Source organism: Microcaecilia unicolor, chromosome 1, assembly GCF_901765095.1.
Source record: "Microcaecilia unicolor chromosome 1, aMicUni1.1, whole genome shotgun sequence".
NCBI classification, from domain to species: Eukaryota; Metazoa; Chordata; class Amphibia; order Gymnophiona; family Siphonopidae; genus Microcaecilia; species Microcaecilia unicolor.
In genome coordinates this window covers 82,816,534-82,833,044 of record NC_044031.1, presented here as the reverse complement: position 1 = coordinate 82,833,044, position 16,511 = coordinate 82,816,534, and the positions used below count along the sequence as shown (strand labels likewise).

Genomic DNA, 16,511 nt, shown 5'->3' with positions numbered 1-16,511 from the left:
TGTTATGCTTGGGAATGAAGTGTTGAAAGTCCCTCATTCTCCCACTCTTGTCTAAAAAAAAAATCATTTATTTCTTTTTTTCCCCCGTTTGCTTACCTAACCCTAAATATTTAGTCCGCATTCCCTGGAGGAAATCCATATTTTTCACAACTGACAAGAGTGGTGACACTGTAGGTCAAACCCTCCCACTTTACATAGCCCTCTCCATACCTTCCTCACATGCTTTACCAGCAAACGTTTAATACAGTATGGCAGTTGTCTTGGATTTGCATGTAACGATAACTCTGATACAGGGTTCCCACGTATCCCTTGTTCTGCTTCTCAGTCTGAAAAATGACTGTGCTATGTGCCTCATACCACACATCATACTGTACTACTTGACATGTAATGAACTCTCCCCTCACTTTTCAGAAGTTCTCATCAATGGCCCTCATTGATATCCCAGCTTTCTTCTGTTGCCAGAGGAATTTCCCCACCATTTTATCTTATGTTGCTCACCAGCATCCATCAAGCAGAACGATCATGGTGCACTTGAGCTCCTTTTCATAATAGATGCTTTGCATTGACAACTTTACTCCATAAGGATGAATGAACTGTAGCAGATAGATGCCAAATTAAGGTATTATTACAAGCGCAGGATATAGACAGTCGTTGCAAGGGAATAGAGCGAGTGGATTAAAGACACGATGGACTACTTTGGTTAAGGAGCCCACTTCAAAAGTGCCTCTCCCCCTCCCCCTTTACTGCAGTATCTCTCCAGAATATCTTTATAAGCTGCATAAGGAGCCATGTATACTACTACTACTACTATTTAACATTTCTAGAGCGCTACAAAGTGTACGCAGCGCTGTACAAACACAGAAGAAAGACAGTCCCTGCTCAAAGAGCTTACAATCTAATAGACAAAAAGTAAAGCATTTAAATTTAAAATATTTAAGCAGTCAAGCAAAAGAGAACAGTCACAGAAGGACAGAAGATGTTGAAGGGTGGTCAGTGTGATTAGGTGTAACTCTGGTTGGAGTAGTGGGAGAAGGTGATAGAAGAATAGAAATGGGTGAGGTAAAGTAATGAGTGGGTTGATAGGGAGGTTATATAAGACATGTCACTCTAGGGGTGGGTGGGTAGAGGGGTAGGGTGGGTGGAAGCAGGAGAAGGTATTCTCTGCAGCCTATCTGTGAGATGGAAAATGCTCTCTGAAGCTGCTGCTATAAGTTGTTAGTTTTCTCTCCCTGAAAGAGATCCAAGCCACACCCACGATGTATAGGGGGTAATTTTACAAACCATTTTCACTTGTAAAACGTTGTTTATCAAACTACACTAGAGTTATGCACATAAAAGTATGCATAATGACAAAATAACACCATACGTTCTGTGACACATGTGTAGACATGTTCTGTTGCAGAGCTTGGGCAAAGTGCAGGTAGAGGAGCACAAAGTATATGCATTCCTTATAAAATGCAGGTGATCATTATCCCTGCATTTTTACATTTGCATAAATATCCACAGCTTTTATCTAGCCACAATTTCTACCGTTACATCCCTTAGAAATTTTTTGAAGGTGCACTAGGCATCTCCTTGCCCTCTGAAGCTAAGCAACCTGTTATTCCCATATAGTGCAAGCCCTAAAAGGAGAACAGGTTTGGGGCCAGATTCTAGATATGACTCTTAAAATATCTGTGTGGAAAACATTTCCGCCTAAGCATAGTCTGTAATATTTTGGCATGGTATATAGAATACGCTTAGTTGATATCCCAGCACCTAAAACTATGCGCCTCCATTTACACCAATGAAAACGTGGCATAAATCCTGGCACATAGATTTATACACACTGGGCCATATTCTATAATACACACAAATTTTGGAACGCCCACAAAATGCCCATTTCCCGGCCTGAACTGCATGCTTTAGAATTTCGGCACAGTTCATTACAGAATACGCTTAGCAAGTTATACGTATAAATTCTAATTATTGCCAGTTAGTGCTCATTTTTTCTTAAGTGCTGTTAACACTGATTGGCTTGTTAAGCCAATTAAGTTACGTGCATTGTTATGGAATACACTTAGATTTCAGCACAGAATGCTAGGTACGCTATATAGAATCCAATAGTTGATGTTTAAGCAAGTTCTCTGAATAAAAGATAAGATTCTTTCTCTATTGTGAATTTGATAATAATTATATATTGATATAACACTAACCTTCACATTGTTTCTAAAGACATTTGACAGTTTGCAAATTTATTGATGCATTTATCAGATACAAATTGAGAGGGGACCCCCAGGGGCATGTCAAGTTGGCACCGAGATCGGGTGAATTGTAAAACGCTCCGGTTAGGCTGATTGAAAAGAAAGTTTTTTCCTCTTACCAATATGCCACATTTGAAAAAGGGATGTTGAGGTCAGTGCCCCAGCATAACTCAACCTTCACACCGATTCAATCGAGCCTGGAACGTTTTTTCCCCAGCATTCCCCAGATATTGAGGGGACAGGAACCCATAGCAGTGGGATCTGGAGAAGCGGATCAACCGCGGGGAAATGAAACATCCCTATCCTCTCCACCACCATCGAAGAACCCTCCGTGTCCAGCGACGACAGCGATTCTAGAGGGAATCCCAAAGGACGCCGGAAGTGTGTCGGGAGGATTGCCTAGCGAGGAACTAGGACTGCTGCAAGAGTTGTTGAGATCCGAGGCTCAGGAATTGCCTGAATACTCGGAGAGAAAACCGGAGGTAAATCTTGAGAAGATATGGCTGAAACTGCTTGAAATGAACTCGATCTTACAGAAGTCCTCGGGAGAGGTAAATTCTTTAAATATTAAACTTGAAGAACTAAAAATTACTGTTGAATCGGTAAAACAAGAACTGACTTCAAGAGTTACTACTTTAGAAAAGGAAGTAGAACAAATACAAGAGTTTAAAGCAACAGTTGTGAAAGACAGTATGGATATCCGAAGGAAGATTGAACAGATAGAAAATTATAATAGAAGATTAAATCTGCGCCTGTTAAATTTTCCTAAACTCCCTGGGATAACTTCGTTAGAATTGTTTAAAAGGTTTTTAATAGAAAATTTAAAAATTCCACAAGAAGCTATTCCCCCAGTTAATAAGATTTTCTATATACCTGATAATCCCAAAGGAGTAGGAGGAGAAAGAAAAGGTGCAGAGAATGTGAACATTGATCTGAATAATATATCAGCAATCCTAGAACAATCTTTGGATAATGTTACGGAAAGAGCTACAATGATAGCCTCTTTTGTTTTTGAACAAGACCTGAATTTAATCATGAGACTTTATTTCAAGTATGCTAAGTCTCAATTTGGAGGCGAGAAAATAAGAATATACCCAGATGTTATTAAATCAACACAACGGAAGAGGAAAGCATTTCTATCAATGAAAATGAGAACAATAGAATTGGGAGGATCTTTCTTGCTTGTCTATCCCTGCAAATGTATAGTAAGGTTGGGACAGACTAAATATGTTTTTTTATCTACCTGAAAAGCTGAAGTCTTTTCTGGATTCAAAACAACAAAAATAATTAGAAGAAAAAGGGGGAGTACGACGCCTTAGTTTATTTAACAATATACCTTACAATCTTCTCTAATTCTTTCGCTGCCCCCCCCCCCCCCATGACTTGTGGTGTAAGAAAGCCATACAAATATTGGTCTAAGTGACTTTATTTTATATGCTTGGTAAATAATATTTATTTATTTATTTATTTATTTATTTATTTATTTATTTATTTGCTGCATTTGTACCCCACAGTATGATTTGAGAAATGTAGATTTTCTTCATTTTCCTTGTAATATTGGCTGAATTTCACTTGACAGGTGTATACTGTTTAAGTAATTATAAAATTCAATAAATAAATAATTTAAAAAAAAAAAGAGAGGGGACCCCCAAAGCCCACGGCCAGGCTGTTCCTTCTGCAGGCTTAGAGCCTGGGTGTTGCAGCCCCTCATCCCGCACAGATCCTGCCCTGAGGAAGCACTTTAAAAGATAACTTTGTACATCTAAATTAAGAAATGTTTAACTGAAAGTGATTAGGTTCATTTTTAGATTTGCGCTTGTACATAAAAATTTTGCAAATGACAACTGAGTATCGGAACTAAGTTTTCACTGCACAAGGTCCATTTATTGACCTTTCACTTATCTTTAGCCTTAAAACAAATCTTTTGGAACTGGAAGGATAATTCTTGGCTGTCCTTTCTGGACCAGTGGAACTTAGTTTGTGTCACCTTTAAATAGGAATAGGTTGGGGGTGGAGTGATGTAATATTTCTTTGGCTCGGATCAAGAAATGAGAACCCATAAGGCAATACATAGACCCATAAGATTGTCTAGTGAATACTTGGATTATGTATGTTAATTGTGCTCTGTGGTTAAAGTTTTTATTTATTTGTAATTGTAAAAAAATTAATAAAGATATTAAAAAAAAAAACTTCCCAAGAAGAAAAAAAAACTTTGCAAGTGACTACTGCTATTAGAAGTTCTTTTTTTTTTTGTTAGTTATTGAGCTTCTACTTTGTTTTGCAGTCTGAAATTTCATTGTGCTAGTGGATTCACATTAAAGGGATAAAATCAGGCTTTGTTTTAATTTTAATTTCTGTAGGATGCATAACTTTCTATCCTAAGTTTTGAAAAAATAGACTGAAAAAGTATTTTGTGACCACATTTGTAAAGTTTGCTAAAATATTTGTTTATTTTAATAGGTAAGCTGTGGACCAGAAGTATGAAAGTTGCTTACAATATACTTCATAAACTTGGTACAAAGCAAGAACCTATGGTCAGGCCTGGGGACAGAGTAAGTACACTATCTAATTACCTGAGTCATAACGTGTAAATGCTTTCATCTGCAACATGCACTAATGCATTTGTTTAACCTGAGTCATGAAATCAAACATATAAACGGCAAGTAACCGACTCACCTGCAAATGCGCAGTAGAGACTTCTCTCTCTGTCCCGCCCTCGCGTCAAGACATGATGACGTCAGAGGGCGGAACAGAGAGGGAAACGGAGTCGGAGTCACTGTTGGACGCTGCCGCCTGGAAACGAACATTGCGCGCAGCAACTTCCACCCCCCCCATCCCCGCCGCCACTCCCGCCCTCCTCCGTATCGGGCCCCCTGCACTGACCTGACAGCGCTTCTCACCTCCGTGTGGAAGCGCTGCAGGCAGCAGCAGAGCAATCTGCTGCTGCCTGCATCGCTTTCACACGGAGGTGAGAGGCGCTGTCAGTCAGTGCAGGGGGCCCGGCACGGAGGGGGGAGGGAGCAGTGACGAGGAGGATAGCTGGAAATCTCGCCCGTTTTTACGGGCTTAACGGCTAGTATAGAATAAAGAAAATTGTCAATAGCATGAGATTTTTTTTTTTTTTGACTGTGACTGTTTTATTAGGGGAGAATGTGCCAGCCATCTCACTGCTGGATTCTGTATAGGTTGCCCAACTTTGGACACGAATCCCAGATATGCATGGAACCTAAATAGTCGATTAGGCACTACTAATCAATTATTGGAGTTAATTAACACTAATTAGTGGCTACGTGTATATCTGCCCTATACCTTATTCCAGTGTTTCCCAAGTCCGGTCCTGGAGTACCCCATGCCAGTCAGGTTTTCAGGATATCCACAGCGAATATGCATGAAAGAGATTTGCATATAATGGCGACAGTATATGCAAATCAAGTTCATACATATTTATTGTGGATATCCTGAAAACCTGACTGGCAAGGGGTACTCCAGGACTGGACTTGGGAAACACTTCCTTATTCTATAATACTAGTAAAAAAGGCCCGTTTCTGTAGGCAAGGAAACGGGCCTTAGGCAGGCAATTCCCCTCCCCACCCCCGTGCTACGGCCCCCTCGAACCCCCCCCTTCCGCGAACCTGTCGTTCCCCCCCCCCCCCCGTGCCAGCGAAAACTACCGCCGCCGCCGTTGTGCTACCTTCCCTTCCCGTAGGTTCTTCAATCATCTTCTTAGAAAGTTTAACTCAGTGCATCTGACATCAGACGCAAGGAGTTAAACTTTCTAAGAAGATGATTGAAGAACCTACGGGAAGGGAAGGTAGCACAACAGCGGCGGTGGCGGCAGTTTTCGGCGTTCCGGGGGGGGGGGGATCGACAGGTTCGCGGGAGGGGGTGGGTTTCGAGGGGGCCATAGCGCGAGGGGGGTGACAGCTGATTCCAAGGCAGTAGGAGGAGTAGGGAAACACGCTGCGTGGGGGGGGTGACAGCTGATTCCAAGGCAAGGGGAGGAGTAGGGAAACATGCTGCGCGTGTTTCCCTACTCCTCCCCTTGCCTTGGAATCAGCTGTGTTGACGTCAGTGACGTCCGTGCGTGTCTGCCTCGCAGACCACTTGCAGCCAGGGAGCCACGGTCCCAAGCATAGAACGTTGGAGGTGAGAATTATTATATAGGATGAGCACCTAAATTTCATAGCGCACAACTGAAAAGGGTGCGTGGCCATGGGAGGGGCCTTCCCAGAAATTAGGCGTAATGTTATAGAACATTTAGATTTGTGCAGCTAACTGCCATCAGTTGGGTGCCAGGATTTACATCAGCTTTTGGCAGGTGTAAGTCCTCATGCCCAAAGTTAAGCACAGAAAGTGAGCTAAGCTAGTATTCTGTAAAGGGGGCTCTGCGCAGAGTGCCCTTTACAAAATACTAGCTTAGCGCAGATCTTAACGGCGCCTAACTTTGAGCGCCTTTTACTGAATCTAGCCCTCAGTGTTTGAAGTATAATGATGTAATCGTTAAGGTGTCATTAGGCTGCTTCTTGGTTATGGTACTCTGCATAACTGACTCGTGTAACAACCATCTCGGGGCGTGTCGAGATATTTTAGTGTCCAGTTTTTCCATTGCATGCATTTGAGTGGACTACTTTGATTAGCAGCCTAAATGATAGATTGTTGCCAGGTCCCTTTAACTGTTCTAATTTGATATTTGCAAGAGAAAAGCTCTGTATTATACACTTTTGTAAATGTGTGCTAACATTTTTAACATGTTAACATATTTTTTTGTTTGTTGTTTTTTTTTTAACATCTGACTTGGCAGGAAAATCCAAAATATGTGTTGAAAGGTATCCATTTAATTATGCATTAGAAGTCTTCAGCACTACCACAAAATTATTTCTGGAATTACACCATTGTGTTTAGGTAGTGTCATATTTGTGTGAAGCGTGAAATGTGAATCCTTTAAGCCTCTAATGCAGACTCCTGCAAAGACAAGCACGTGCAGGAGCCTGTGATACGGATAAAATATTGAGCACTTAGTCAATTGGATCACCTGTAAATCAAATGTAGAGGAATTCCTTTTTTTTTTTCCCTTATGGGAAGACTAATTGTATGATCTAAATCTGGAATAACATTTGGAGCCTTTTTCGTCATGATTACAGTACTTAGGGATCATCCACCTTCTGCAAGAAACAGGGGCACAGAAGCGGAACTGGGAGGTGGGTAATCCATCCTTTAACATACGTTGTACGCGTTAGAGAGGAGGCGGTTAAAATACTGATGCAATTGCTAAAAATAATGGAGGTAGGAGGCATAAGCAAGAAAAAAAAACCCATCCTTGTAAGGCTGAAAGCATGCAAAGTAGCAGGCAGGGGGGAGGCATGGTTGCCAAGGTGAGCGAGCGGAAAACACAAGGGCAAGGCTTCAGTTTGAGAGGGGAATTATACTTTGCTAATTTTGTACAAGTGGCCTTTGAGTTTTTAGGAGGAGGGGACCTGCTAAACAGAGGGGGAATTCTTTCAGCTGACTGTTTCTCATCTGCTTCATTCATCTGCAGGGGTAATCATGAAAAGAAATACATACTGTGTCCTGCAGTGCATCCCTTTGTGGTCGTCATACAAAGCTATGCCACATACGTTTTATATTGCTACCGATGAGCAGATAGTATGGAAGATCATCATAGTTGAGGAACAGTGTATGGGTGGGAGGATATGCCTCTAGTTGCTTCTTACTTTACTGTTTTATTTCCTATTTATACAAGGTCACCAATGCATACATGGTGTACCTATTTCATTTTCTTCTGGATATCTTTGCTTTCTGTGTAAATGGCTAGCACCTGATTTCGTCCTGTAATATTTCACATTTTGTTTCTTGGCCTATTCATGTTTCTAGCTACACACCAAGGAGGTAATTTTAAAAGCCTTACGTACCATTTCCACATATAAATAGTAGATTTAAATGTGAGAAATTACTTATGTGGTGATTTCAGGAAAGGCACTACTCGTGTGTATATGTGGCAACGTGCAGAGCTTTAAATGTGCAGAAAGAAAGTGTGTTCTTGGCAGGCCTTCAGATTATAAGTGTATCCAGTGTTTTGTTTTATTTATTTACTGGGATTTATTAACCACCTTTATGAAGAGATTCACCCAAGGCGGTATACACAGTTTAACATAAAACTTACAATTTTGTTAACAGCGTAACAATAGTAAAATAACCAAGAATAAACATAAATACAATAAATGGGGTAAACTTGAGAATAGTAAATTAAAACCTAATAATAGGACTAACGTGAAACAGGATCAAAAGTATGCACATTTAACAGCACTGGAATTCAAATAGCAGAGATATAATACTAATGAAACATCTAATAAGCACACAGAACATTGGAATAACATGGATATGATGCTAATGCTCTTCTACAACACATTTATACCTCTGTATTTTTACCTGTTGGGCATTCACACTTGCTCAAATTCATGTATAAGCCCCAACTAACTTGTCTTTTAGACCTGGAGCTTGGAGGCATGTGTTATCGTTGAGATTTGATCACCTCTCTTTGGCACAAATCTGCCTTCCTGGTAAAAAGTTTCACTTTCTGAGGCAGGCTCCCTTAACAGCTATTGTGCATGTATGTTTGTAAAATTCACCACTTATGTGTATGAGTAGTACTTTATACTTTCAGAATTCTATAAAATTCACTACCATCTAGATCAGGAGTTTTAGAAAGGTTAAGGAAGTATGTTTTGAAGGAGTAGCCTAATGGTTATTACAGTGGGCTGAGGTCCTGGGAAGCTGGGTTCAGTTCCCACTGCAGCTCCTTGTGAGCCTGGTCAAGTCACTTAACCCTCCATTGCCCCAGGTGTGAAACTTAGATTTTGAGACCTCTAGGGACGGGGAAAGTAACTTCAAAAAAATGTGTACAGCGCTGAATACATCTAGTAGCGCTATAGAAATGATAAATAGTAGCATGTAAAACAGGATTTATATAGATTGAGAGTGCCATTTGTAAAATAATGCAGTGAGTACACATATAAAGACCCAGGCTCCACACTCAATTGTCAGTAGGCATGCACTGACCCAGTTCAGAGCCTAATTTTTTAGAAACTGGATAATAGATTGAGTCTGGAGACTTGGATTTTGAGGATGGTTCTTGCTACCTTTTTATAGTCTTACTAGCCTTTCTGCCCGTTAAAACGGGCGAGATTTCCAGCTACCCTCCTCGCCAGGTCGCCGCCGCCGCCCCCCCCCCCCCGAGGTCACCGCTACCGTTCCCCTCCTCCCCCCCCGGAGTCGCCGGCCCGGGCCCTCTCTTCGCGATTCAACTTACAGCGCCAAAACTGCAGCAGGCAGATCAGCTGAGCTGCCGTCGGCCTTTCTTCTTTGCCTGTGTCCCGCCCTCGTGTGACGTAATGTTGGCGAGGGCGGGACAGAGGCAGGGAAGGAAGGCCGATGGCAGCTCAGCTGATCTGCCTGCTGCGTTTTCGGCGCTGTAAGTTGAATTGCGAAGAGAGGGCCCGGGTGGGGGGGGGCGGTGACTCCGGTTGGGGGGGGAGTGCTAGCAATTTCGGCGGTTCCCTCCCTCCCGTTTGCGCAGTTTCCCTCTCTGTCCCGCCCCCGTCATCACGTATTGACGCGGGGGTGGGACAGAGAGGGAAAGTCTCAACTGCGCATTTGCAGGTGAGTACAGTCACTCGCATTTTATATATTTGATAGTTGTTGAGGAGGATTTGCTGTTTGGAGCAGGGACTGTCTTTTCATGTTCATTTGTACAGCGCTGCATAAATCTAGTGGCGTTATAGAAATGTTTAATAGTAGTAGTAGTAGTATTTGAGAATTTGGTCACCTTGATGCATGTGTTTGCCGCTACCCAACTAGATTATTGTAACAGTCTTTATTGTGAGTTGCTAAAAAGGCAGCTGCAGTACTTACAGCTGGTTCAGAATACCATGGCCAGGCAGCACTCTGGAGGAAAGGAGAGACAGGGGTGATATGATACAGACATTCAAATATTTGAAAGTTAATCTTCTCCACCACCGCCAACTCCAGGCTCCTCCCTTTCTGCCTCGCCTCACCCTATGCTTGGAATAAACTCCCTGAGCCCATACGCCAAGCCCCCCTCCCTGCCCATCTTCAAATTCTTGCTTAAAGCCCACCTCTTCAGTGTCGCTTTCGGCACCTAACCATTGACCTCTATCCAGGAAATCCAGATTGCCCCAATTAGATTGACTGCATTTTTGTCCTTTAGATTGTAAGCTCCTTTGAGCAGGGACTGTCCTTCTTTGTTAAATTGTACAGCGCTGCGTAACCCTAGCAGCGCTTTAGAAATGTTAAAATAGTAGTAGTAGTAATCAACAAACAAACCTTTTCCAGAGACGGGAAAGTGGTAGAATAGAGGACATGAATTGAGGTTGCAGGGGGGCTGACTCAGGAAAAATGTCAGGAAGTACTTTTTCACGGAGTGGGTGGTAAATACCTGAAATGCCCTCCCACAGGAGGTGGTTGAGTTGAAGGTAGTAGTGGAATTCAAAAATGTGCGGGATAAACACAAAGCAATCCTGTATAGAAGGCATGGAACCAAACAAGCTTAGCGGTGATTAGATGGCAATACCAGTAATTGGGAATCAAAGCCAGTGCTAGGCAGACTTCGATGGTCTGTGCCCTGATCGTGACTGGACAGATTTGGATGGGCTGGAGTGGGGCTTCGATTACAACTTCAGTAGTTGGAGAACAAGGCCAGTGCCTGGCAGACCTCTACAGTTTGTGCCCTGAAAATGTCAGAAAAATCAAGATCAATTATATATATATATATATATATATATATATATATATATATATATATATATAATCACATCATACCTTATGCTATGAGTTTATCTTGTGGGGCAGACTGAATGGACCATGCAGGTCTTTATTTGCTGTCATCTACTGTGTTACTATGGAAAGGTCAGTGATCATGTGAATTTGGCTGCTTGTTGTCTATCATGTATGTTACATTCCTATTTATCACATGGAAATTAATATGCACTACCACAATTGATTCCTCTCTACCACGTATGCATGCACCTAATGCAGCGACTTTTGCATTCTGTGACCCGGAAATGGCAATCGCCATTACAGCAAATGTATGCCACATTGAGCCTGCGAATTGGTGGGAAAATGTGGGATACAAATGCTAATAATAATAATAATCATGTAGAATTTGAACTTTTTTGATTTTAAGAGCTCTTACCTTGGGCTAGCTTGGGGAGAGGTCTACAAAATCCTGAGCAGTGTAGTACAAGTAGAAGTGAATCAGTAAGACCAGGGGATACGCAATGAAATTACATGAAATACTTTTAAAACAAATAAAAGGAAAATATTTTTTCACTCAACAAATAGTTAAGCTCTGGAACTCGCTGCCAAAGGATGTTGTAACAGCGGTTATTGTACCTGGGTTTAAAAAATTTTTCGAAAAGTTCCTGGAGGAAAAGTCCATAGTCTCCTATTGAGACAGATATGGGGAAGCCACTGCTTGCCCTAGGATTGGTAGCATGGAATGTTGCCACTATTTGGGTTTCTGCCTGGTAATTGTGACCTGGATTGGCACTGGGCAAGATGGACCATTGGTTTGACCCCAGTATGGCTATTCTTATGATAACTTTTCAGAATTCCCCTGATACATCCATGCCCCTCCCATGGTCGTGCCCCCCCCTTTGAGATATGTGCTATGGGAAGTAGTCACTCACCATTATAAAATGGCTTGCAGCCAGATGGCATGCACAAATTTTAATGGGTGCCAATTATTGATGTTTTTAAGCTTGTTATTCAATTAATTTGCACACACATCTTAGGCGCATGTACAGAGTTGGACATGCAAATGTGGGCACCATATATATCATGCAGGGGTATAACCGGACTCATAAAGACCTATCTCGTTGCTCAACTATGAAGCCAAATTATTTGCAAAAGTTTTGGCGAACCGTCTTTCTTGGTTACTTCCAGATATGATTGAGGATTCCCAAGCTAGGACCGCTGCTTTTTAATATATTTATAAATGATTTAGAGATGGGAGTAACTAGCGAGGTAATTAAATTTGCTGATGACACAAAGTTATTCAAAGTCGTTAACTCGCGACAGGATTGTGAAAAATTACAAGAGGACCTTACGAGACTGGGAGACTGGGCGGCTAAATGGCAGATGACGTTTAATGTGAGCAAGTGCAAGGTGATGCATGTGGGAAAAAGAACCCGAATTATAGCTACGTCATGCAAGGTTCCACGTTAGGAGTTACGGACCAAGAAAGGGATCTGGGTGTCGTCGTCGATAACACGCTGAAACCTTCTGCTCAGTGTGCTGCTGCGGCTAGGAAAGCGAATAGAATGTTGGGTATTATTAGGAAAGGTATGGAAAACAGGTGTGAGGATGTTATAATGCCGTTGTATCGCTCCATGGTGCGACCGCACCTTGAGTATTGTGTTCAATTCTGGTCGCCGCATCTCAAGAAAGATATAGTAGAATTGGCGACTAAAATGATAGCGGGGATGGGACAACTTCCCTATGAAGAAAGACTAAGGAGGCTAGGGCTATTCAGCTTGGAGAAGAGACGGCTGAGGGGAGACATGATAGAGGTATATAAAATAATGAGTGGAGTGGAACAGGTGGATGTGAAGCGTCTGTTCACACTTTCCAAAAATACTAGGACTAGGGGGCATGCGATTAAACTACAGTGTAGTAAATTTAAAACAAATCGGAGAAAATCTTTCTTCACCCAACGTGTAATTAAACTCTGGAATTCATTGCCAGAAAATGTGGTGAAGGCGGTTAGCTTAGCAGAGTTTAAAAAGGGGTTGGACGGTTTCCTAAAGGACAAGTCCATAAACCGCTACTAAATGGACTTGGAAAAATCCAAAATCCCAGGAATAACATGTATAGAATGTTTGTACGTTTGGGAAGCTTGCCAGGTGCCCTTGGCCTGGATTGGCCGCTGTCGTGGACAAGATGCTGGGCTCGATGGATCCTTGGTCTTTTCCCAGTATGGCATTACTTATGTACTTATGTACTTATGTACCAGGCCGTAACATTACAAAGAATGTGAGAAAGATTCTTGCTACCTTGGAGTTGGTGGCAGGTCAGGATATTCCTTCATTGTTGATCAAATTTTGATTCGGAAAAGGCATTTGACAGGGTGGTGTGGGATTTCTTATTTGGGGTATTGGATGGTTATGGAATTTGTGGGGGGTTTTCAAGAAGCGATTCGGGCTTTGTATTGTCTTCCTCAAGCACAAGTATGGGTAAATGGTCTACTCTCTCCTCCCTTCTCAATACATCAAGGTACCAGACAGGGTTGCCCGCTCTTACCACTTTTGTTTGCTCTTACTTTGGATCCCCTCTTCTGTGATATTCAGAGGAACCCCGATATACGTTGTTTTCAATTAGGTACAGATACTTTTAAAACAGCTGCATTTGCTGATGACTTGTTGGTACATGTGACCAATCCTCAAGTATCCATAGGGGCTTTATTAGAATGCATAATGGAATATGGGGATTTCTCTGGTTTTAAATTAAATCTTGAAAAATCAGAGGCGTTGCACCATGGTGGGGTTCAAGGAGTGGCCTGGCAGGGACAATATCCGTTAAAATTAATCCTTTCATTATCTAGGAGTTTTGGTGACTATGGAGACTTCGAGGCTATATCGTTTGAATGTTGGTAGGTTGTTAAAAGACACCAAGCTTCATTTTGAGAAATGGAGTCATTTACCTTTATTCTTAATGGGTAGGATAAATCTCTTTAAAATAATTACCTTTCCTCGCTGGCTCTATGTTTTCCAAGTCTTACCACTGCGCCTTTTGCGAAAAGATCTACAGTTATTAAACAAGCTGTGTAGGAAGTTTTTTTTTGGGAGGGGGGGGGGAAGAAATCGAAAATGCGCCTAGAATATCTTTACGATTTTTGGCAGTAGGGAGGTTTAGGTTTCCCTTGTCTGAGGCATTATAATCAGACTTGCCTTCTGCGACACCTTAAGGATTGGTTGTTTAGTACGGAGCAGTTTACTCCTATGTGTTTGGAAAAAGAATTGTTTGCACCTTGGCATTTGAATTTTATTTTTGCTTGCCTAAAAAAAAAAATGTGCCTCCCCCTTTTGTCGTGGGAGTTTATTGCTGCATCCACTGAGAGGCATTTGGAGGATACTCCTGAAGTGTTGGAATCAGAACCTGAATGCTAGTGACTTACTGCTATGTAGAGGCAATTCTGAATTTCCACCAGGGCTGGAATCCGGTCCATTTCAGAGATGGTCAGATATGGGTATAGTTTTGATTGAACACTTTCTCAATGAGGGTGGTGTTTTCTATTCCCTTCAGGACTTACAGCAGAGGCTCTCCTTAACTCATAAAGATTTTTTTGCCTACCTTCAACTACATCATTATTATTCAAGTTTAGATTGCGAGGTGCTGCATACGTGCCTAGGCCAGAAACTTTGAGATTTTTTTACAAGGAGATGCTTTTGGTCAGATTTCTGTGTCAGGCTTACATAGAGCTTTGGTTTCTCTCACTCCGTCCCGAGAGTATGGTCCTTTTAAGGAAGCTTGGAGTACAGACCTTGGGTATGAATTGAAAGGGGTGGACTTTTTAAAATTGATTAAAGCTATTCCAACACAGGTTAGGTCTGCCGAGCTTCAGGAGAGTCTATACAGAGTACTCCACAGGGCATATATATCCCAATATCAGGCTGCACGGGCAGGTTGGGTGTTGGTAGGTCAGTGCCCCAAGTGTCAGCGGGACAACAGCACCTTTTTTCATGCCTTTTGGCGATGTAGTGGCATTCAAGCATTTTGGAGGTCATTTCATCAATACTTAGGGACTCTTTTTGGCTGTCATGTAGTCTTTTCTTGGAAGGGTGTCGTGTTACACAAATGGAAGGCATATGGGGTTCAGGATAAAAATTCATGTTTATTCCTTAGTAAAGCTTATGCATTGGGAAATAAATGTATACCTAAGTATTGAATTCAAGAGGAGCCTCCCTCCTTTTGATATTGGAGAAACAGATTGCATGCTCTCATGTTGTGGGAGGCACGGAAGGCTAGGACTTCCCCAAAAGGACAAAGGGCTTTCATGCTCATCTGGAAATGCTATTTGTATTCCATCTCTCACAAAGCAAGAAGCACTGTGCTGAATAGGTTTCAGAGTGTCTCTTAAGAGGTATTGTTAAATTAGGTGCTTGTTTGGGGTTCTCTGCCTGGGAAGAGGAGGGAGGATTGGGATATTGAGTGTTAATTTTTCTTTTTTAAGATGACCAGGGGTCATAAGAACCCAGACGCCGGTCATCTCAGTAGCGAGTTTCAGTAAGGGGTTAGGTAGGGGAGGGGGGTATTTTTGAACATATTTTATAACGTACGTCTAGTAACGCTATAGAAATGATTAGTAGTAGTAGTAGTAGTAGTTATAAAGTTGAATAGTACAGAGGGTTACAGGGCTGGAGGGTAGTGGGAGATTTATCACAACAAAAAGAGGATCATGTGTTACACAGTTGTTGCTGTAAGATGTTTTTGCTTATTATTTGTTCTGCTTGCTCATTGTTTTGTAGCTGTTTGATGTTAACTGTTTGGACTTGTTGCTTGATGTTGGATATATTTTATTTTGATCCTGAATAAAAACCGTTAAAGCTTAGAATGCAGGGTTATGCCTTTCTTGATCCTATTCAACTTCATGTTTTTCTAGATACTCATAATGTGCTGTCAAAGTAGGGTATTTTTGGAATATTAATGCAATTCTAACCCTGTTTAGTTAGTTTAAAATAGTGCCTGCCTCTCTATTCCTTGATTGTTATAATTTTCTTATATTGTTCCCTTTAAATTTGGGTTTTTTTCCCCTTATTCGTGCCCCCTTTGGAACATGTGGACCTGAGTTTTATGTATTTACTTTTTTGGAGTGAATTTAAACATCTTTCTTTTTCTTCTTGTCTTTTGTTTTTCTGATTTCTATTCAGGTTTATATACTTGATATTAATTTGTTAAAATACTATAAATACATTAAAAAAAATACAAACACACATTTGACCTAAGCCTAAGGTTTTACAGCTGGATCCAACTTTCTTTCTCAGATTTCCCTTGAAATGTGGTGTTCTACATACGGGAAATAGTTATCTTTTTTGACCCAGCACAGGTGGAGTCCTTTGTGCTTGGGAAGTGAAGCACTGGGGTTTATGGATTAGTTTCCCCCTCCCCCCTTTCTTTAAAATGTTAGATTTGGGGGGGTTGAAATATAAAATTACAGTTGCCCAATAGTTCTGTTTAGATCAGGACATTCTGGTT

The 16,511-nt window shown here is 41.5% G+C and overlaps 1 protein-coding gene across 1 annotated transcript in view; it reads left to right on the top strand.

Moving 5' to 3' along the window:
• The window catches only part of DIP2C (disco interacting protein 2 homolog C), a 763,198-nt gene that overhangs the window by 500,380 nt on the left and 246,307 nt on the right, over positions 1-16,511 (top strand). The window contains 1 exon segment of the mRNA XM_030198809.1: positions 4,704-4,795. Coding sequence (XP_030054669.1) covers positions 4,704-4,795 — 92 coding nt within the window.